A 20,489-nucleotide genomic window follows, 5' to 3' on the forward strand; every position below is an offset into this window, starting at 1 on the left:
CAAAATTAATTTCATTCACATATTTTATGTCGTAGAAACAAAACGTGTGTTAACCACAGACCTTATTTCAGGTATCTAACCAAAAACCCATTCAAAAAAACCCAATGACTTCCAGACGAGGGAACCGGAAGTGTATTTCCAGGTTTTAGGACTCATTCGTGCAGCACTCTGTGGGGTCAAAGACTCCTCACAAATCCACACTAAATAATTTTTTTTTTTTTAAAGAAGTCTAAGTGAGTCCCTCCTGACTGAGGCTGTTGCTTGGTGGTGTGTTAGATAGCTTTGCCTTTGGAAGTTTTAAGAGTCTGCGGATGCAAAGCACTGCAATCACGTCGCTACAAGACAGCAAGTAAAATTGGGTATTGTCTTTTTTTAAAGTAAATCAAAATAATGCACCTTTGTAAAAAATATATAATATATATAAGATATAACAAAAACATACCAGACATAATGCACAATATTGACTAACTACAGGAAGATTATTTTAATTGTATTTGGCTGTGCAGAAAGATTAAAATGTTCTGGGAAGAGGTAAGAGTTATAATCCAGAAGATTATTTCAAAACAGATCTTGCTGGACCTTGAGCTTTTTCTGTTGGGCTTATGTTCCAGAGAAACATAATGAAAAATGAACTTATGGACCTCGGCTTGCTTTATGGCAAAAAATGTATTGCTTACTGTTATGGAAAAATATTCACGGACCAAGCACAATAGATGAGACAGATGCTGTCAAGTCTTAGATATTAGAAAGGATAACTTATGAGAATACACGGAGGCCCTTCATTAATTATGATCAAGTGAATGACCAATTTCTGTAGACAATGCAGCCTCCAATCTTGTGCAGTCGTTCTCTTTCTTCTTCTAATTACTTGTCATTGTTTGCATCTACTGCAACTGTTAAACCACTTAAACAGGAGTTTGTTTTGTCATCTCCACGTGATGAGAATCAAGCATTTTGGCAAACATCATGCAGACTAAATTGTTCACTCTTGACAGATTAGATCTGTGACCAGTTCTAATAATAATGTACTGAACCGAACTGAAATCAATGGCTGCCTGGACGGTAGAAAATCTAAAATTATCGGTAGCAGTCGGGATCAGTAGTCAGGATATATATAGGCAGTGGTTGAATCCTTCCGTTAAGGTGAAGCTGTGTATGTCTACGCACTGCGACACAATGGTGTTACTGGGAGCCTGTGTTTACCCACCAGCCCCGGGGGCTGGAGAGCCGTCGGGTTCAACTCACCCGTATCCACCAGAAACACTCCGTAGTTGTTATGCAGGTCGGAGCTGTCCGGGCAGTTCTCTATGCCTTTCAGGTACACCTCATTGGCTTCAGCGAAGCGTTTCTGTGGGGGGAACGCAGATGAAGTGATTAGAATGGGGACGAGGAATCCGGAGTCCTGCACGAACCGAAACCGGCTCCTCTGCTGGTGTTGTGAGGTAGTGATGAGTTACAACACGCCTCCAGGCACATGAGTCAATATGTGGCACCTATGTGTGTGTGTGTGTGTGTGTGTGAGAGAGACATGGGGGTGTTGCGTCTCCCGGGTGTTTCACCTGCTCAGCATAGAGTGACGCCAGACTGGAGTAAGCGTCCGCAAAATGCGGGCCGAAGCGTATGGAGTCCCTCAGCAGAGTCTCAGCCTCTTTCTCCTTCCCCTGGGACCTGGAACACATCATCATCATCATCATCATCATCAACAACAGCAATATTATCATATGTACATCATCATCAGCATCATCATTATCATTATCATCAACAACATCATTATGGTACGGAAGCCCTGAGACGCAAGTGAGAAAAAACAATTCTGGCGTCTGATCTAAATTGTTTTCTGTCTTGTGTTTATGATTTAAGAAGAGGTGTACATTTTTTTTTTCTTTAACTTCCTTAAAAAAAAGAATTTTGGAAAGAAAAATGGATCACCAGAATGTTTTTTTCCATCTTATCATCATCATCATCAGCAGCAGCAGCAGCAGCAGCAGCAACAACATTATAGTCTCATAATCATCATCATCATCATCATGACCATCACCAGCAGCAGCATAGACTGTATATAAAGATGGATGATATGACAGCTCCCCAAAAGTGAAGCCAAAACGTCTCCATCACCCCCCCCCCCCGGTGGCTGGCTGCAGTATAGGTCATAAGCCCCGCCCCCTCCATATTAACGGATGGGACATGGGCCAAACTAACTTCAAATAAATTCTTCCCAAAGATGGTTTCTGTCATTTCAGACAGCTCTTATCACGCTGATGTTTGTTCAAGTGTTCATTTTTCTCAGATTTTTCTTGATCAGTTTGGTTTTAATTCCCTATTTGATGCTCCAAAAACGGGGTGAAACGTCATGATTGACAGCTGAGACTGACTGCGGTGTGCTCGCGCTTGGAGTCGGGCGGATGTATGGGCGGGTGTATGGGCGGGTGTATGGGCGGGACCCCTCCACTCGCCGATCACCACTGCGCAGACTCTGGCTCCAAATGACATCACCAGGCAGCGGCCGTATCTGGGTTTGGCTTCATTCATCACAACAGCGGGGAGGAAGTGGAGTAGCTGCAATATTATCATACTCTCCTCATCATTATTAGCAGAAATATTATCATTATCTCACTGTCAAGGTCACAAGTTGTTGTCTGTCATTTTTGATGGGTTGCCAGTCTTCAAGAGCGTGCGTCTTTCGTAATATTCGTCACCAGAGGAGCGAATGTATAGGACGAGAGACGAGGACGCCTGAGAGAATGCAAAGAGCTACTTATCATTGAGACTGTGATGGACTATGAACGACAGCCCTCACCCCCAAACTCTTATGGTTTAGTTTATGTCTGTGTCCATTTGTTTAACCAACGTGAACTGAAACCGGCGGAAAGCTCGGCGCTCGGTTGCTCAAACGAGAAGAGGACGGGAGCCAACCTGGACGGGCTGGCACCGGCCCCACAACCGCAGGGAACAAGAGGCTTGAAGCCGGTAGCTAGTCAAGCTCACGTGTGTTTCAGTAGGGCCTGCGTCCTTTTCTTGCTGACTGGCGACCAACGCATTCAGGTTATATTGTGGCCTGTTAGTAGCTGGTACAGCCATTAGATGCCCCTCGACCTTACAACAAATCATTTCCCCCAGTTCAACCTTTAGCCTGATGCGGGCAGCAATATTTCTCATCCTCAACATCTTCACCATAATCATCATCATCATCATCATCAGTAGAAGCTACAGTGGGGTCCAAAAGTCTGAGACCACTAGTCAAAATACTTCAGCCCTTCTGAGAAGTGGTTCAGAAACTGCTACTCATCCTCTGAGACCACTACAAGACTGCCTTCTTTTGACAGGACTTTTGCTGATTGGAGTCTTGGCGTTCTTTATTTAGCAAATTCTGTATCTGCGATGAAGATGCTTTTTTTTTTTTTTTTTTTTTTTTTATCTATCAGGGATTGTGTGGTCACTTTTGGTCTGCCTGATCATGTTTGGATACAACTGATCCCGTTTCTGCAAAGCGTTTTAGAGTTCCACGCACTGCCCCCTCAGAGACCTTTAGTCTGGCTATCTGGCTCTTTGCTCAGAGTAACAATTTGACTTCTGACACTTTCACTTAGTTCTGGTGCCGTGTTTCCCACTATGACAGTGCTACTTAGTAAGCAATGATCCGCTGGAAACATGAGGCACGAGCCTCCGATGAGATCGAATCCGCCCGAGTGTCATCTGAGCGCATGCTTCGATTGGAAGGGATACGACTCAAAGAAATCGGACCTTTTGGACGAAGGAGTCAAGTTGGTCGATGCCACAAATTTGCTTAAATTTGATTGCACTGAAAAATAGTGCACTGTACATCAGCATACTCTCATCACCATCATCATCATAATCATCCATAGAAGCTATATTACCGTGCTCTCACTGGGCCTCGTTCACAAACAGTGCGCATGCGCAAATCTGTGCTTAAACAGTATGAACGTTTTATGCACAAATCTGGGATTCGTCAGTATTTTCTTACCGGAATTTGTTTGTACTCGGCGAACACATTTAGAACTGCCTCAGATGAAGGCCCGGCTGTCTTAGAAAATGTTAATGCACACCTTTTAACTAAATGCATAGCATATCAAAACCGCATTCTTTAAAAACAGGCTTTAATAGGTGGCAATTTTTCAAACTGTTAATTTACTAATGCATTGACCACATGTATTAAATAACCATGACATTGCATCCTCACCAATTAGTGTCATAATTCAAATATTCTACTATAAAAACAGAGTGTCCCGTTCCTGGCTTATAATGGAGTATATGAGAATGTCCATATTGAAATGTAACATCACTTTTACCCTCACTTCTTGGAAATATCCCACTTATCTGGACGTTTGTCCAATAATTGCAGCAAGTCTCTCATCATGGGCTGACCAGATCAGGTGGTCCTTGTCCTCCACCTTGTTTCCTTCTTTTTCTTTTGGTCTATTATTCTGCTTTTTTGGGGGTTTTTTGCGCATCAACTTTAACGTCAAACCATTTCATTTTTACCTGAGCCACAGGTCCGTCATCTCAGGGGGGGGACGGCATTCACCGCCTCAGTTATTGCAGCCCAGCATGATTCTGATTCACTAACATTTGCATGGCGGTAAGAACGAAATTGGAAAGAAAAGCATTTCTACGCACATATTAGTGAAAGAATCCCAATGTACACATATCATTTATTCATGTCCACAAAACAAACAAAGCCCGTATACAGACAAATATAACACAGACAGACAGACAGACACACACACACACACACACACACACACACACAGTGCTGTCTTGACTTGCACCATCACAGCTCCACTGACAACACAGAGGTGGTAATGGAGCTGAGCCACAATAACTGACTTCATTTCAGCTTCTATTATTGTTATGTAATTTTCTATTAGCAGAGCTCAGGGCAGTCTACGCTGTTTGACCTCAAAACACACAAAAAAAGGACTCCACGGGCTGTATAAAGAGCTTGTCACGAGCATGATGGTGGGTCTTTCTTTTTCTGTGACTCCAGTATGGCTGTATCTTCAGCTGATCTCTCAATTATGTTTGTGTCCACATTGACACACTGTGACTTCAAGGTTCTGCGTCATTAGTGCAATGAATCATGGTCATTAAAGGTCCCATGTCATGCTAATTTCAGCTCTCTGGGACTCCACTAGAGTAGCTTTTGGGGGGGGGGGAGTGGCCAAGGGCAGTAACTGTGACATCACAACCTTATGGAAGTCCTGACGCCTCGTTTAAAGGCACAGTTTCTGAATACGGGCTGTGTTTAATTTCTCCGTGGACTGAGTGTTTTGATCCTTTCACAGTATTTATACAGCACCCAGAACTGCTGTATAATCAAACAAGACATGGAGATCTCACTTTCTACAATATGGGACCTTTAAAGTTTAACAACGGTTTGTTGATTGAGTTTACAGTTTAATCACAGATCTGAAAGCAAGCCACAACAAAAACATACTTGGCAGGCTGTTGATTTTCAACCCCAAGATTTCAAGTTTCCTCCTATGTTCAGAAATAGCAATATACTCTCATCATCGTCATCATCATCAACAACATATTCGTCATCATTATCGTCGTCACTACGTCATAGCGACACCGTTTGCAATGTTGGGATCTCTTGGAAGAGCTGAGAACTTCCCACTAGAAACCGCTCAAACGTTGTTAACACAATGTGCTATCATGCTACATGCTTTTGTGCAGTGTGACCAAAAGCCAAATCTTACTTGAGGAGGTTTCCCAGGTTAAACAGAGCTCGGTTGTGCTGAGGGTTCGTGTCCAGCGCTTTCCTGTAGTAGCGCTCAGCCTCCTCTGGGTTGCGAGTCAGAGTGCCGAGATTGTTCATGGCGCTGGCATGGCGGGGGTATAACCTGAGTGGAGGGGAGAAAGGGAAATAAAGGAGACAGGGCAGGAGAGAGTCAAATTTAATCAAATGAGAACATTTTGTATAAAAATGGAAATACAAATCTTTGACTTTGCGTAAGGGAAATGATATCAACCCTGTAATAACTGATTATCTTTTTACTACTTCGAGGCAGAGGAAACAAATAGCGAACACAGCTTTGACACATCTATCGCCTTTTAAGTTGATATGGAGAACTTCTTAGAAAACAACTGCTTATTTACACATCCAGCAGTTACGGAGCGACATTATCATTCATCGGAGTGGTGTTGAAAGTCGTCTGTAACAGCCAGTCTACTAGCTCTCTGGCTGTGGAACTGAGCACCACTGTCAAACTATGTTCATCCTAGGAACCGCTAATAGCTGCACACTACCAGGGAGAAGCATACCATAACATGATCTTGATTGGACCAAGTGCCTTGTGACAGTGATAAGGATTATCTTCAGAGCAAATGGTGGAGATAAATCAGCCGTGAGTGTGCGGAACCTGCAGTCAGCAGCCTCTCCGCTGACATTTACTGCTGCTCTCCATCACTGCTACAAAAGACCTCCGTGTAATTGAAATACACTTTTATAGTTAGTGCCCATAATGGTGACACAAGCCTGACAAGGCGCCCAAGGCAAAGAGTGAGCGGAAGCTGTGGCAGGCGATCTTTACTGTTTCTATGGTAACTTTGCTCCACCCTTTTCAAAGAGCTGGCGTTTCACTGCACAGAAAGAGGAGCAGCTGTGGAAGTACCCAAGAGAAGCCAGCAACCGATCAACAATCAGTCTATCTGTTCACAGAGAGCCTTCGCATTACACTGTGAGCTGCTTGATGCAACAATCTATGGAGGAAAGATCCACTTAGGCTGTCAAAACCTCCAGTCAGATCTCTATGCTTCCCCTTCCCACTGGCCTGCAGACTGCAGGTCTGCTGCTGTGGGCGAACAGTTAATGCAGGGTTGTGTGGCGGTGTGGGAGTGACACTACGTTATGTTGTGAACTTTAACCCCCCCAATCCGGAAGGTGGCGGTAATGCGTTTAAAAGCAGTTTGCCAAAATACACATTTACTTTCGGTAAAAAGGTAAACAAGGTTCGTCTTCTCGCAGGCGTCTTCCGGTCTGATCGGCGGCCTACGTGATTGGCCACCGCAGCGTGACGTTGGCTTGCGTTTCTCCAAAAGTTGAATCCGTCTCAACCCCCCCCCGCCCCCCGGAACCCCCCGCAGTTACCACCGCCGCAGCCTAAACGCACTACCTCAATTTGGTCTGAAAGCGTTTGAAACAAACTGACTCAATAATCAATTAAACAATTTGCTAATTAACTGATTACCAAAGTTGAACCACAGGAAGCCTCTCCAGTGACAGCAACAACTAATGGACACTCTCTTTCATTAATGCAGCCCGTGTGTGTGTGATAGGTGAACAGAGCACAAGCTTTGAGCTGAAACAAGGCCATTACATGCATGAGAGCATGCACCCAAAGGTGTGTGTGTGTGTGTGAATTTGCTTCCATGTATCTTCGAATCTGAATTTAATCATGTAAGAAACAACAACCAAACAGTATGATATGTTGGGTGAAAGCCATCCATTGTGTGGCTCAAGTTTATTCATTTCAAAAAGGGTCTGACATGGGGTTCCTGTTTCAAGTGGAACCATATCAAACAATGGAAGATGGTACCTTTAAAACTTCATTGGACATGAATTATGTTGCTCATGTGTGTGTTTTCCCATTTTACTGAACCTTACACAAGCTAGACAGCTTAGCACATCTGACGGGTCACTGGGGGGGGGGGTAAACAACGTATGTAGGCTATGTGGTCTTACAACTTTGACTGTTAAATAAGACGAACATAACTTGATCATCGGTGAAGAGGCGAAGCCTACTCTCTGGAGGAGCTCACTGGACCCGTTAAAACCACGAACTTTCAAAACAGCAATGTGCAGCTAGCAGAAGGAGAGGACTTATCCCAGCAGTCTAAATCCGGTGAGCCAGACTAGGTACTACTGTACAGTCTAATGCAATCCAATACAATTGTTCTGCCATAATGTTTACTTTTACGGGCGGCGTGGTGGCACAGTGGTTAGCACTGTCGCATGGGCGGTAAAGCTGGTTAAAGCAGGTTGGGGGTTCGCTCCCCCCAATCACGTTGAAGTGTCCTAGAGCATGACACTGAACTGTAAGTTACTCCCGATGGAGACCAGCACCTTGCATGGCAGCTCGTTCGCCATCAGTGTGTGAATGGTTTGAGAGATCATTTACCATTTTAAGATGCCTATAATATTCAGTTGTTGTTCTGACATTGTCAGAGGGGCATTAGAACGTTATTCACCCCAAAAAATGAGAAAAAGGCAAAGCAAAATGAACTACAATGGGAAAGCAGGCGGATAGTTGGTTTTCCGTGAGGCTGGCATTGTTTTATCTGATGCAACGTTCGCATTAACATACGCGTTTTCATGCAGCTTAAACTTGCAATATTTGTTCCCACCAGGTTATTTCACGCACTCTCTTACAACTACTTTCCATGTGTTTTTTTTTTGTGTGTGTGTGTGTGTGTGTGTGTGTGTACTGGCAACACTTTTTGTGCAGGGTTTACACGTTACTACACTCTTGGGACAGAGCACCCTCCTCCATGCGAGCTGTTTAGCCGGAAGCAGTCTGCCGGTGTGACCTTTACTGCCGCGACATGTTTCTGTGGGACTCCCTCTGACCTTTTAAGGGGGAAACATGTGTATCATGTTTCTTTAATTAGTGCCACACCAAAAATGTAAATAAAAACAATGACAATATTAATAATTATGAACATTATATTATAATGTAACATTTTCAGTGTACTCGGCAGCATAACACTTCCATATTGATAACGAAATCGAAGGTGAAATGGACATTTTCAAATTGACTATATGCAACCTGGACTTTTGAATTCTTATTGTGTGTTCATCTCTAATGGAAATGCCAGGCCTCTTCTGTCAAAGTCAACCAGTGTACATGTCATCATCACACGGCGGCGATATGTTCAGGAATACATGTCGAAGTGTCCTTGAGCATGACACTGAACCCTAAGTTGCTCCCGATGGAGACCAGCACCTTGCATGGCAGCCCGGTCACCATTGGTGTGTGAATGGGTGAATGAGACTTAGCTGTAAATCGCTTTGGGAACCGTGAAGGTTGAAAAGTGCTATATAAGTGAGATCATTTACCATTTGATATGACAGCCTAGTACAACAATGCCCCCTGCCATTTCGGAGAACACGGCAACGGATCACCCGAAAGTGTGAATGCCTCCGTGCGATCTCAAAACTACCGCGACATCTACGGCGGCCTGCTCGCGCGAGCATAAACTTCATGCACTGTCACTTACAAGTCGTGGTTCTCTTGCATGCACATTTTGCAGGAGGAGAGAGGCTTTACTTGAGGACAATGAGCCACGTTAAGATACCTTTTCGGCAGGTTGCCTGACGGACCTTGTGTAGGACGCAAAAGCATTCACAGAGGTCCTCAGAAGCTTTCAGCGATATGCAAAATGTGGCCTTGAAGAGGCAACTTTTGGTCTATCAAAACCAACCACTGATGAAGTAATAAATCAAACTGGCTCCTCGCACAGCTCCTCAGATATTGCAGATATTGTAGCCTGACTAGAGGCTCTTAGGTTTGAATGCTGAAGGGAAACAGGAAACAGCTTTTGCCCACATGCTGTGTGACTTGACATGAGTTGGATTAGCACAGTTAGAGAGCTTGGAGCTCAGAGTCAAACCTGAGGGCGGTGGTGTAGTGGTGAATGGCCTCCTGGTGCCGGCTGCTGTCTTTCAGGAAGTTGGCGTAGTTGTAGTGAACTTTGGCATTGTGAGGCAGGGTCTGGATACCAGAGCTGAAACAAGGAGGGACAGCGGGGAGAGGAGGAGGAAGAGGGGGCATGAGGTCAAGTCTGTAGAAAGAACTGAGGAGCAGACATCTGAGCAAAAATCCCAGTGAGAGCAAAAAAGTCTGCAACCCCATTGGGACTGGATTAATGTCTGTGTGGGGTGATTTTAACATTACCTGTGCTGGTCAGTGACTTTTATCCGGTGGGCCGTTTTCACCCCCACCCCAGTAATAATTACAGCCACAATGACCTCCTGGTTCTCTGTGAACTGGCTGTGCAACTCCCGCCTGGATCTCAGAGTTTTTTCTCCCACGAGAGAGAACTGCTTGTCCTCTGCACTTGATTTGAGATTTGACTTTTGTGTGAAAATGGAGGGAGGCAAAAATGTCGTCGCTAATCCGATAGATGCAAACATGCTGACGCCGACACATGTCACGCCACGGAAACAATCAAATCCGTCGGGAGAGCAAGACCCCGCAAAAGCTCGCCAAATGTGCTGCTGTAATGTCAGCCATTTCCATGAGGGTCTGAGCTGCTAGTAATGGCCCCCACATGGTTTAGACCTTCCTTGTGCCAATTTTGATGTTACATTTTGGCCTGAGCAGACTGTTTATCGCGCCCATGGAAGCCAAGCCTGTCCGCCAAGGTTGAACCCTCTCCAGACGGCATGGCCTTCGTGGTCACCGTCTTCCAAAACCACCATAAGGTAGATACACCCACAAGGAACATATTTCAGGCTAGTCCTACCCATCAAAGTTTGTTTAGAGCAATGTTGAAAGTTCAAAAATGCTATGCATGTCATCCATGCCATAAATCTTCATTCTGATTTGTCAGATTCTATAGGAGAGTCTACTGGACTGCTTTACAGCACAAAGGCAAAAGTGTAATGATAAAGACATTGTTGGTGTGTGGGCCTAAGCATATGTTATGGATGTTCTCTCACATACACTCACACACATACACACACTCTCCTTACCGGAAGAGGGCCTCCCTGGAGAGCCAGACGTGGTTCTGCTGGACGGTCTTCCAGGAGAAGAGCAGGAACAGCAGCAGCATGGAGACACTGAGGACCGTGGTGCCCCAACGGCCCACCACCGAGCACAGCCGACCCAGGCCATGAGCCACCAGGATACAGTAGCCCATGCTGGAAGAGGAGAGGGGGAGGAGGGAAGGATTTAAGTGAGGTAGGAAGGGAGGACAGAGGGGAGGGTGGGAGACTGTTACTAACACGCCTCTTCAAACCTGTGTGACATAACATAATGCCCCCCCCTGGTGGCGCCTTTCATTCAAATCACTTCCGGTCACCACTTGAGAGCTTCACTTTTAACAGAATATAGATAGATATAGATGTATAGACAGATAGATACAGAGTATAAACACAACGAGGCTGTGAAGGCGGACTAGTGAATAGATGACTTTCCGTGTTAATGTCCGCGACAACCTCTGTTGCCTCATTTAGCCGCTTGTTAGCAACCGCCTTTTTTAAGACACGTAAAAGCTTCCAAATTCACCAGTGGGGATATCTACTGACGTGTTTTATGTCGTAGAACAAAACGTGGAAATCTCTTAAGCTCGTGTTAACCACAGACCTTCCTTGCAAGCATCTAACCAAAAAACCCATCGACTTCCAGACAAGAGGACAGGAAGTGTAAAAATGCAAACTCATTTCTGTGTTTTTGGACTCATTCCTGCAGAATAGATAAGCACGAAGTTGCCTGTCAGCCAGAGTTTGAGGGATCTTTGCAAGGCGGGAGACTTTAGATACTGGACAATAACTGTGCACGTCATATTCCCTCATCTGGTGTTTTGATGGTGGTGGTGGAGAGCGTTGTCTAACATGTGCAGTGAACACACGGTTCTTCATTGTGGCTTGTCTAAGCAAAGGGACTTCAACAAATTCAATTGGTATTTTGGATTTTTTTTGCTGGAATCCGGCTTGAAAGGTCCATGAACAAAAACATACTTCTACAAATGTGACTCTTTGTGTGTTTGGACGTTCTGCCAAAATGTTTCAGAACACCTGTGTTATCATTACATGGAGAGCAAGAGGGGAAGGTCAGGATGGAGACACGCTGATTGAACATTCAGTGAATGAATGCATGTGGTTAAAAAACCCCAAATGTTTTATTTTCTGTGTCATACTAATGTAAGTGCTATGGATGTGACGTTTACGTCATTTTCAGTTGGCTATCTTTTGCGTTGCTGTCCGAAGCAATGACTTCCAGGATTAAAGGTCCCATATTGCGGAGAGTGAGATCTCCATGTCCTTGTATGATTATAACGCAGGTCTGGGTGTTGTGTAAATACTGTGAAAGGATCAAAACGCTCAGTCCGCGGAGAACACAGCCCATATTCAGACACTGTGCCTTTAAAAGAGCCGTCAGGACTTCCGTATGGTTGTGATGTCACAACTATAACCACGCCCCCCCCCAGCAGGTCATCTGCTCTAGGTGCAGCACAGCCACAACAACTTTCTACCCTTTTTACCTTGGTTTTTTATGCCTCTCCCTCTTCACTTTCTTTGCCGGCCAACGGTTACTCCGGTTGTTCAACTGTCCGCAATAGCTACTGGGGCAAACATATCTTTGTTTTGTTTTGTTTTTGGAAACAAAACAATAATAACTCCATTCTGTCTCCCTCCCCACACAACCGCAACAGAGCCTGGAACTCTCTCCCCAAACACATCCGAGACTGCGCCGAACTGCCCTCCTTCAAAATACTAAAGTGTGTAAAGTGTTTTTGAGTACCATGAAAAGCGCTCTACGAATAAAATGTATTATTATTATTATTATTATTATTATTATTATTAATTGTACAAGTTTGCAACAGCTTATGTAAAAGCCATGGATGTATAAAGAGAACGGTAAAAATGGCATCCTCTTTCTGTTCTGGTTGCAGTGGTGGACGCGCTCCATTGTGCTGTGAATCGAGCCTTGGTTTTCCAGAGTTGCACAGCGAAAGCGAGGCTTATGGGGGAAACAATGCAAACGCAAATGGTGTCATTATTTTGGAGATAAGGTATTGATCAGGTGCAAAGGCTTGTGACTGAAATGAGGATCAGGTGAGTGTTCTGGCCGACTTCAGGCGTGTGGTGTTCGGGAATCAATGCAGCCAGCAGAATAGTCAGCAGGAGAGGTCATGTGTGAATGGTTTTTCATGGGTGGACTTAAAGACTTAAAGTGTGTGTGTGTGTTGGGGTGTGTGTTGTGGGCGTGACAGTATCACACTCTCCGCTGAACCATGACAGCAGTCAGCTGCAAAGTGTTTTTCTGCCTCCAGTGAAACATCTCCTCTGCTCTGAGTCCGCAGGATTTCCTTTAAAACACGGCCCTCCTTCTTTTAGTCCACTGTCCCAGGTACGTTGAGCATCACGTGTCGCCGTGGAGACACAAAGGCGAGGTCAGGAGCCAATACCACCTGTCTTCTGTGCCTCCTCATGCACAGTTGACAAGTGTTGGACTCGTCGGGGTTTGGAAACCTAAGTCTAATGGAAATGAATCAAATAAATGAATAAATTCATTGTCAGAGGAGGAGAGAGATGGAGGTAAAGGACAGTTAGAGGGTGGGAGGAAATGTCCAATTCCTGTTTCACAAAGTGTCCTATCACACAATACAGTTTAAGCAGCAGATGGCAACATCTTTTTTAAATTTTTTTATTTAAATGCTTTTAAATGCCTGCTGGTACATTGCTGACTGCCTTCAGATCACTATCTGCCTTTTCCTTGTTGTATTTAATAACCACAATAAATCCCAAATAAAATGTCAAAGTAAAATTTTACCAATTCTGAAAGAAATGGCTATTTGAAAAGAAAGAAATGGTAAAAACAAAAAAAAAATGTTTTAATGAATCTGGATTGTGTCTTTTTTCCCCCCACTTCAAAGAGTTGTCAAAAATGTCAAAATGCAGCCGAAGTAACTCTGTATTAACAAGTTAACGTAAGCTGCCGCAGTTAATGCTGTCTTTTTTTTTCTTTTTTTTTTTGCCCAGTAATAATCCAAGCTCCCTCTGTTTGTGCCGGGACACAATCTTTTTGGAGGCCCTGAAAAGTTCCGCGTGCACGAGCGCACCTGAACGCTCCTCTTTCCTCAGGCGTTTCCCTGCACGGACGACAGCGAGGGCTCCTTTTCATGAGAATGTCCAATAATTCCACGGATGAGACGAGAAAAGTGGGAAATAAATCCGCTGAAGTTGTCCCCCCCCCCCCCCACTTATACAATATTTTGTTATAATCAATTGGAAATGGAAATGTAAGGCAGGTTCTGTCTTTTTCCCCCTCATGTAATTGTGATGCATTACGCAGGACTGTGCAATAATGAATTCTTAAACATATCAATACTTAACGTGCATAACAATCAGGCCTCTTATGCGCTGGCTCTCTGGAAGCATGTGGCCTTCTCAGAGCTGGAGAGGACGGAGGAGTCAGAGAGGAGAGCTGGTGTTTGAACTGAACTCAGGGGGCAGCAGAAGCGTCTGATGACGCGTTACGCTGCAATTAGCCATGCAGCAGGCTAAGCGAGCGCTGAGTGAGACCAAGTCAGGGGATTTTCTCCGAGCTCTAGCCCCCCCCGAAGGCATCGCCTTTCAACTAAAGCCCCCTGCTCGGAGGGTAGGATTCGCCGTGAGAGTATTCGTGTGAATGTGCATGTGTGGACCCCGATGATTCACAGGGGAACGTTCACACACGTCACGCATCACAAAACCCGAAGAGGATGAAGTGCCTATGGAATCCAAGATAGAGAAGAAAAAAAATAAAAAAATACAGAGCTCTGAGACACGGCAATTTAGTCTGGAGCGGAAGACTTGACGGGAGAGGGAAAGAAAACAGTCACGGGGAGTGAGATAAAGACGGGAGGGAAGAGAGGCAGGAGGAAAACAGACAGTCTTAAAGCAAGGGGATGGAGAGTTTGAGTCAACTACGGGGAGATGGGGGGAGAGCGACGGCGGGGCGAGTCGAGGGCGGAAAGATTTAACTGGCAGAGTGAAGGAGGACAGAGAGCGATTGAGAGGCAGGGACAACAAAGTAAGGAGAGACTCTCCAGTGAGAGTGGAGAGGCTTTTTGACTTCGAGAGTGACACTGCTGTGTAAGAGTGAGTGAAGACACACACACACACACACACACACACACACTGAGCCAGTGATCATCATACAGACATGCTTTTCCACCGTTTGTAATTGCTTTAATTACGTTTGTAATAAAAAAAAGAAAAACAACAAAAAAACCAAACTGGTTTATTACGGCCTGGGTCGTATTTCCTCAGTCGTGTCAGTAATAACACTGAAGCAAAGTCACCGATGAGGTCTGGAAATATGCATACGTCGCTACAGCAGTTAAAACACCTTGAATATCAGCAATAATCCCCCTCATTGAACGGCAAAAACCGCGTGAGCACAACTGCAGTCAGTGCAGCAAGTTGAAGCAGAGCTGTGACGGATGTTCACAGTGGATGGGCACATCACTTTACAGTCCGTCTTAGGGTTTGTCTTCCAAAAGACATTTGGCAAACGTGGAGGCTTGTTTACAACATGTCAGCACAAAGACTGCGATGCTGCCGCGCTCCCAAATCTCAACTATTAAACTATAAGTATAGAGTGATCCACTGTTCTAATAAACGGTCTAATAAAGCTGGAAAACAGACCTGTTCTTATTATTGCTATTTCTACCGGTCACACACACGGGGCGATGTAAACGGTTGAGCTTCCAGTTGTACAAAAAAATATATATATATGTTCATATAATCTTTATGAAAATGACTGGCGGTGACTGATCATATTAATAAATGATGACTCCACAATGATGTGTGTGTGTGTGTGTGTGTGTGTGTGTGTGTCCTGGACTTAATAGGACCACTAAAATCTTGATTGTGATCAGTGTCAGAATGTGTGATTGTTCGATGAATATTGTGTCGCTCTTAAAAATAAATAAAAAATAAATAAATAAATTGTCACGTGTGTACTTTATCACTCATGGGATGAGCTGTCTTTGGCCGCCAGTGGACAACTTGGACAGCCCAGAATACCACGCATAGGGGCGCCAAGTTGCTAAATGGTAAACACAATTCACTTATATAGCTCAAGGAAAAGTTCGACATGTGGACGCCCAACCCGCTCTACCCTGCTTTAACAAACCAACCTAATATGTGCCCCCGCCGCCCCCCCCAACATTGGCGAGTACAACGTCATTATCATCGATAGAGAGGGTGGCCAAAAGCTACAAAAACACGACTCCGGTTGCAGAGCACAGCAGGATAAGCGCCCTGGGCAAGTTTGAAAACTGGCTGATAGAAAAGATATATTTTGTGTGTGTTTTTGTATCCAGTGTGATCAGGGCCGACATTCGAGGAATGTCGACTATAAACCAGGAGCAACCACATTTTTTCTCGAGAAATTATATTTGTTTGCGCTTTGTAGAAGAGAGGGAGTGCAAATTGTGCACAATAAACATATCACTGCAGGCACACACATACACACACACACACACTGACTCACCTTGGCATGTAAAGAACCCTCTCGGCCACAACAAATCCCACCCTGAAGAAAAGGTTACTGGCAGGAATGAAGGGAAACACCAGAAGCAACATTCCCACCAACACCTCCCTGCTCTCCTGCGTCTGCAGAGAGAGAGAGAGAGAGAGAGAGAGAGAGAGAGAGAGAGAGAGAGAGAGAGAGAGAGAGAGAGAGATGAGCACATTCACAGCAAACAAACCTGACATTACATTTTTCAATGAACCAAGTCAAAAGGCTCCGAGTGTAACCGCTTCAAACATTCATTATGAATGGCAATGTGTACCATTCAGCCTCTGCCAACACACACACACACACACACTTGTACACACTGATACGTGCACGTTCAGCGGCCGTAACTAATCTGTCTTAAATATTAATATATCATCTGTGCAACAGAGAAGCAATTAAGGCGATCAAAATGATCAAATTACAGTTCATTCCTTTTTTCTACAGACGTTTCACATTGCCCACCGCCTCTGCCTTCTCTCCTCCCACGTCATCCCGCCCACGGCTGTGTTTACTTGAATATACAGGCCTCTAAATTGGCCTGTATGTGGATTGGCTTGTTGGCAGTAATTAGAGCGAGAGAAGTGTCGGGCGCTGATCAGTGTTGCCCCAAGTCAGAGGCTTGTTCTGCTGCTGGTGGGCTCATATATATCCCTATATACATAGAGCTATGGTGACATTATAGGCGCGCAATGAGCCAACAAACTCGGAAAAACACTTTTAAGCTACTGATGCGACCCTCGACTGGTAATGGCCTGAATATCATGGAGAGAAGAACACAAACCTGCTGCTGGCTGCTGATATCATCCGACACGTATACTACCGTAAACATTATGCACATCTACAAACATAAACAGAGAGCTGCTGGCATCACAGACTGGCTATGGACCTACAGTAATATCGCAGACTGTAATGCACAAACGACAGCCGACTGCTGAATATCATCCACACAAATAAAGCGCAGCCGTGCATTTAGTGTCCATTCAGCCATGTATGGTGGCTACAGAGTGCCACAACAAAAACTATTTGGAGTGTCCCCAGTGGTTAATTTGAATTGTTTATTACATCATGTATAAAATACCGCTAATAATATAATAGGTTATAAATAAAAGATACATTTAAAAGTAAGGTAATTATAAAACTACAATAATAAAATGCAGGGCGTATGCATTTCTGTTAAGGGTCGATTTTGATTTTCATGGTGTTGTGATAAAGAAGAAGCGATCAGTCATCCGTCCTTACTGGAAAAACAAAATGCACATCTGTACAGGCTGTCCACATTCTTGAGAACAATATATAGCCGATAAGTTGAAAGGTCATCTAGCTCCACCCCTCCGTGCTATCTTAAGCGGGTATCTCAAGCTAAGACTCGCCCTGGGTCTCCATCTGACCCTCACCTTGCACACAAGACTATCCCCACATCACCACTGACCTGAGATGCACCACGTTTGTTGACAAATTTGCCAGTCCCGCCTCTCTGATTTAAATACAGAGTTCCAATCACAGTGCAGGCAGAAGAGATTTTTATTTACCTAGATAACATATCGGGATATGGATTGCATGTTAACACCTGGTAGAAATTAGGTATTACCTGATAAATACTTGGTGCCTAGGGTGACTGAAAACAAAAAGGCATCTTCTCCTTCTGTCAGTCTTATTAGTGTGTTATTGTCCTCAGGTACCTTTTTGAAAGGACGTCAATGAAACAATAATGGACGAAAAAAAGTCCAACATTCAGAGCTTGGTAGGAAGTCGATATTATTGATTTCCTAGCAAATCCTTTGTATTATGAAGTGAAACTCCCTCCTCTTCACATCTTCCCCAGAAGTTATTTTGTCTTTACCGGTATTGCTGTTGTCCGTTTTCTGTTCATCTATTTGTGCCTGTTTGTATTAGTTAATTTCTGTTTCCTGTTGCTTCCTCCGTTTAACCCACTTGTATATTTGTTCATGATATTTTCCTCTGTCCAACAGTTAGTTTCTCTGTTCATTATTAAGTTTCTTTAATCCTCACTTCAACTCCCATTTCACTGACTAGTTGCCTGGTGCATATATTAGTGTCTTTGTTCGATTAGGTTCCGGTTCAGTTTTGATGAAACCTGGGGCAACTATGTATGTAAGGAGTATTTCAGCATTTTCACGGTTGCTTTACTTTGTCAACAGACGCATGTGAAGAAGGTTCCTGTTGATGTCAGAAGACCTGTTATTATTGGTCACTCATCCATCCTTCCATCCATCCATCTTCCACCACTTTTCCAGGTCTGGTTAGCGGTGGCAGCAGGCTAAGCAAAGTAAATGAAATGGTAAATGATCTCACTTATATAGCGCTTTTCAACCTTCACGGTTCCCAAAGCGCTTTACAGCTAAGTCTCATTCACCCATTCACTCACACATTCACACACCAATGTCGACCGAGCTGCCATGCAAGGTGCTGGTCTCCATCGGGAGCAACTTAGGGTTCAGTGTCTTGCTCAAGGACACTTCGACATGACGGGGGCAGCCGGGGATCCAACCCCCAACCCGCTCTAACCAGCTTCATCTCCCGTGTGACAGTGCTAACCACTGCGCCACCATGCCGCCCCTTAGTAGCATCGGTGTCCTGAGATTTCTAGATCTGCCCCAAGCGTCCAGAAGGTATCCTTACCAGATGCTCGCACCATGTCAACTGACTCGTTTCAATATGAAGGGGCAGTGCTTATATCTTGCCTTGCATTTTACCCTGACTCGTGAACAAACACCATAGTAATTGAACGTGCATAAATCCCTACCCCAAGGGGGAAATTTTCCAGCAGGGTACCATGGCATCAGAGTCCTTGTTCACAGCTTACTTGGTTAAAAGTCAGTCCAATCACCTGTAAATTAATTTTGATTTATACTAGTTGATGCCTCTAAACCTAGCAGCTGTCTACAGGGCCAAATTTGTGGCTAACTTCTAATTCCATCTGCTACCATCCTAATTGCCTGCCATCAAACCATGCTTTTATAAAGCAGTAACAGAGGGTTGGGGGCAACAGAGAGTGCTTTGAGTCTGCAGAACGCAAAGAGTCTTTGCCGGCAGTGTTTGTGGATGTCAAAACTGAGTTCATAAACTGTCCCATGTGAACATAACCGGAATGTTGGTTTTGTGCACTTTATCACATTAATGCCAAAGAATCATATAAGAATCCAATATTGCCAAACAATCCTACACAATGATTTACAAAACTGCCTACAATGGGATGGATACCATGGTATAGTAAATTCTGTGAATGAGGACAAATGTGTATTGTCTACCGGTATATGTTGTCACATTGCCTACTACAATCGCATACAAATTCTACACACAGTAAGTCCAGAAGCTGTTTAGGGAAGAGCTGAGACACACTTGGCTGTCGTATTTCAAGCCAATAAAATAATCCTACAGGGAGAATTTGTTCCTACCTAAACAACAGAAATCCAATCAGAGGTGTCATTTGACTGCCGCTATGTATGCCTCAGTCCCTCCCGTTTTTTTTTGCTAATTCTTCTTCTCTCTCCCTCCATTCAGTCACCTCTCTCTTCATTGCCACTTCATTCTCCTTCCATCCACCAGATGCCCTCAGCCTTTTCTCCCTTCATTCCAGATCCTGCCACCCCCCATCTCCCCTGCAACCACCTCATTCCTCTCACCTGAGCTTCCACGCCCACCTCCCCACCTGTACCTCATTCCCTCACCGGCCACTCAGGTACCGGCCCAGATCCATTATTCTTCAAAGTTGCCATGTGCCTTATGCCTTATCTGCATTATGTAATATGTTACCTGTTGGTTTTTTGACAATGACAGAGTTATCACCGGGTATTTGAGAATGAACCCAGCTGGACCATTCAGGAAAATGCCGTAGCAATACAATCCTTGGCCACTATGTGGAAGTTACTGCCAAATTCATCCAGTGCACTGCTCCCTTTAAAGTGCAACATCACCCCTCCTTTAACACAGGATGGAAGCTAAACAGAATCCACTGAGGCTCTGGACTTGAGGCGTGAGGTGGGTTAATATCCCACCAGTGCTCTTCCGGTTGGAGCGGTGCCATGTAAACACGGAGTGTTGTTGAGCTCCTCCCCAAGAAAAACTAAAATCATATTGCTCTCATTTTGTGCATTAGCGTCTTAAAAGCTGTCTCTATAGACCACTAAGTGCTTAACAATGGAAGTTTTGACGGTCTCAAACAAAGTTTTGAATCAGTACCGAAACAAGATGAACGCGGGCCGGAGGTGGCCG

General features: G+C 44.5%; 1 protein-coding gene across 1 annotated transcript in view; it reads right to left on the reverse strand.

The window, feature by feature from the left end:
• Positions 1–20,489, reverse strand: part of tmtc1 (transmembrane O-mannosyltransferase targeting cadherins 1) — a 107,845-nt gene that overhangs the window by 14,845 nt on the left and 72,511 nt on the right. Inside the window, exons 8-13 of the mRNA XM_070929393.1 lie at positions 16,230–16,351; positions 10,718–10,885; positions 9,634–9,747; positions 5,721–5,864; positions 1,560–1,668; positions 1,246–1,348 (exon numbers count right to left, since the gene is read on the reverse strand). Coding sequence (XP_070785494.1) covers positions 1,246–1,348; positions 1,560–1,668; positions 5,721–5,864; positions 9,634–9,747; positions 10,718–10,885; positions 16,230–16,351 — 760 coding nt within the window. The remainder of the gene's footprint in view (positions 1–1,245; positions 1,349–1,559; positions 1,669–5,720; positions 5,865–9,633; positions 9,748–10,717; positions 10,886–16,229; positions 16,352–20,489) is intronic.

This window comes from Enoplosus armatus, chromosome 22 (genome assembly GCF_043641665.1).
Source record: "Enoplosus armatus isolate fEnoArm2 chromosome 22, fEnoArm2.hap1, whole genome shotgun sequence".
Taxonomy (NCBI): domain Eukaryota; kingdom Metazoa; phylum Chordata; class Actinopteri; order Centrarchiformes; family Enoplosidae; genus Enoplosus; species Enoplosus armatus.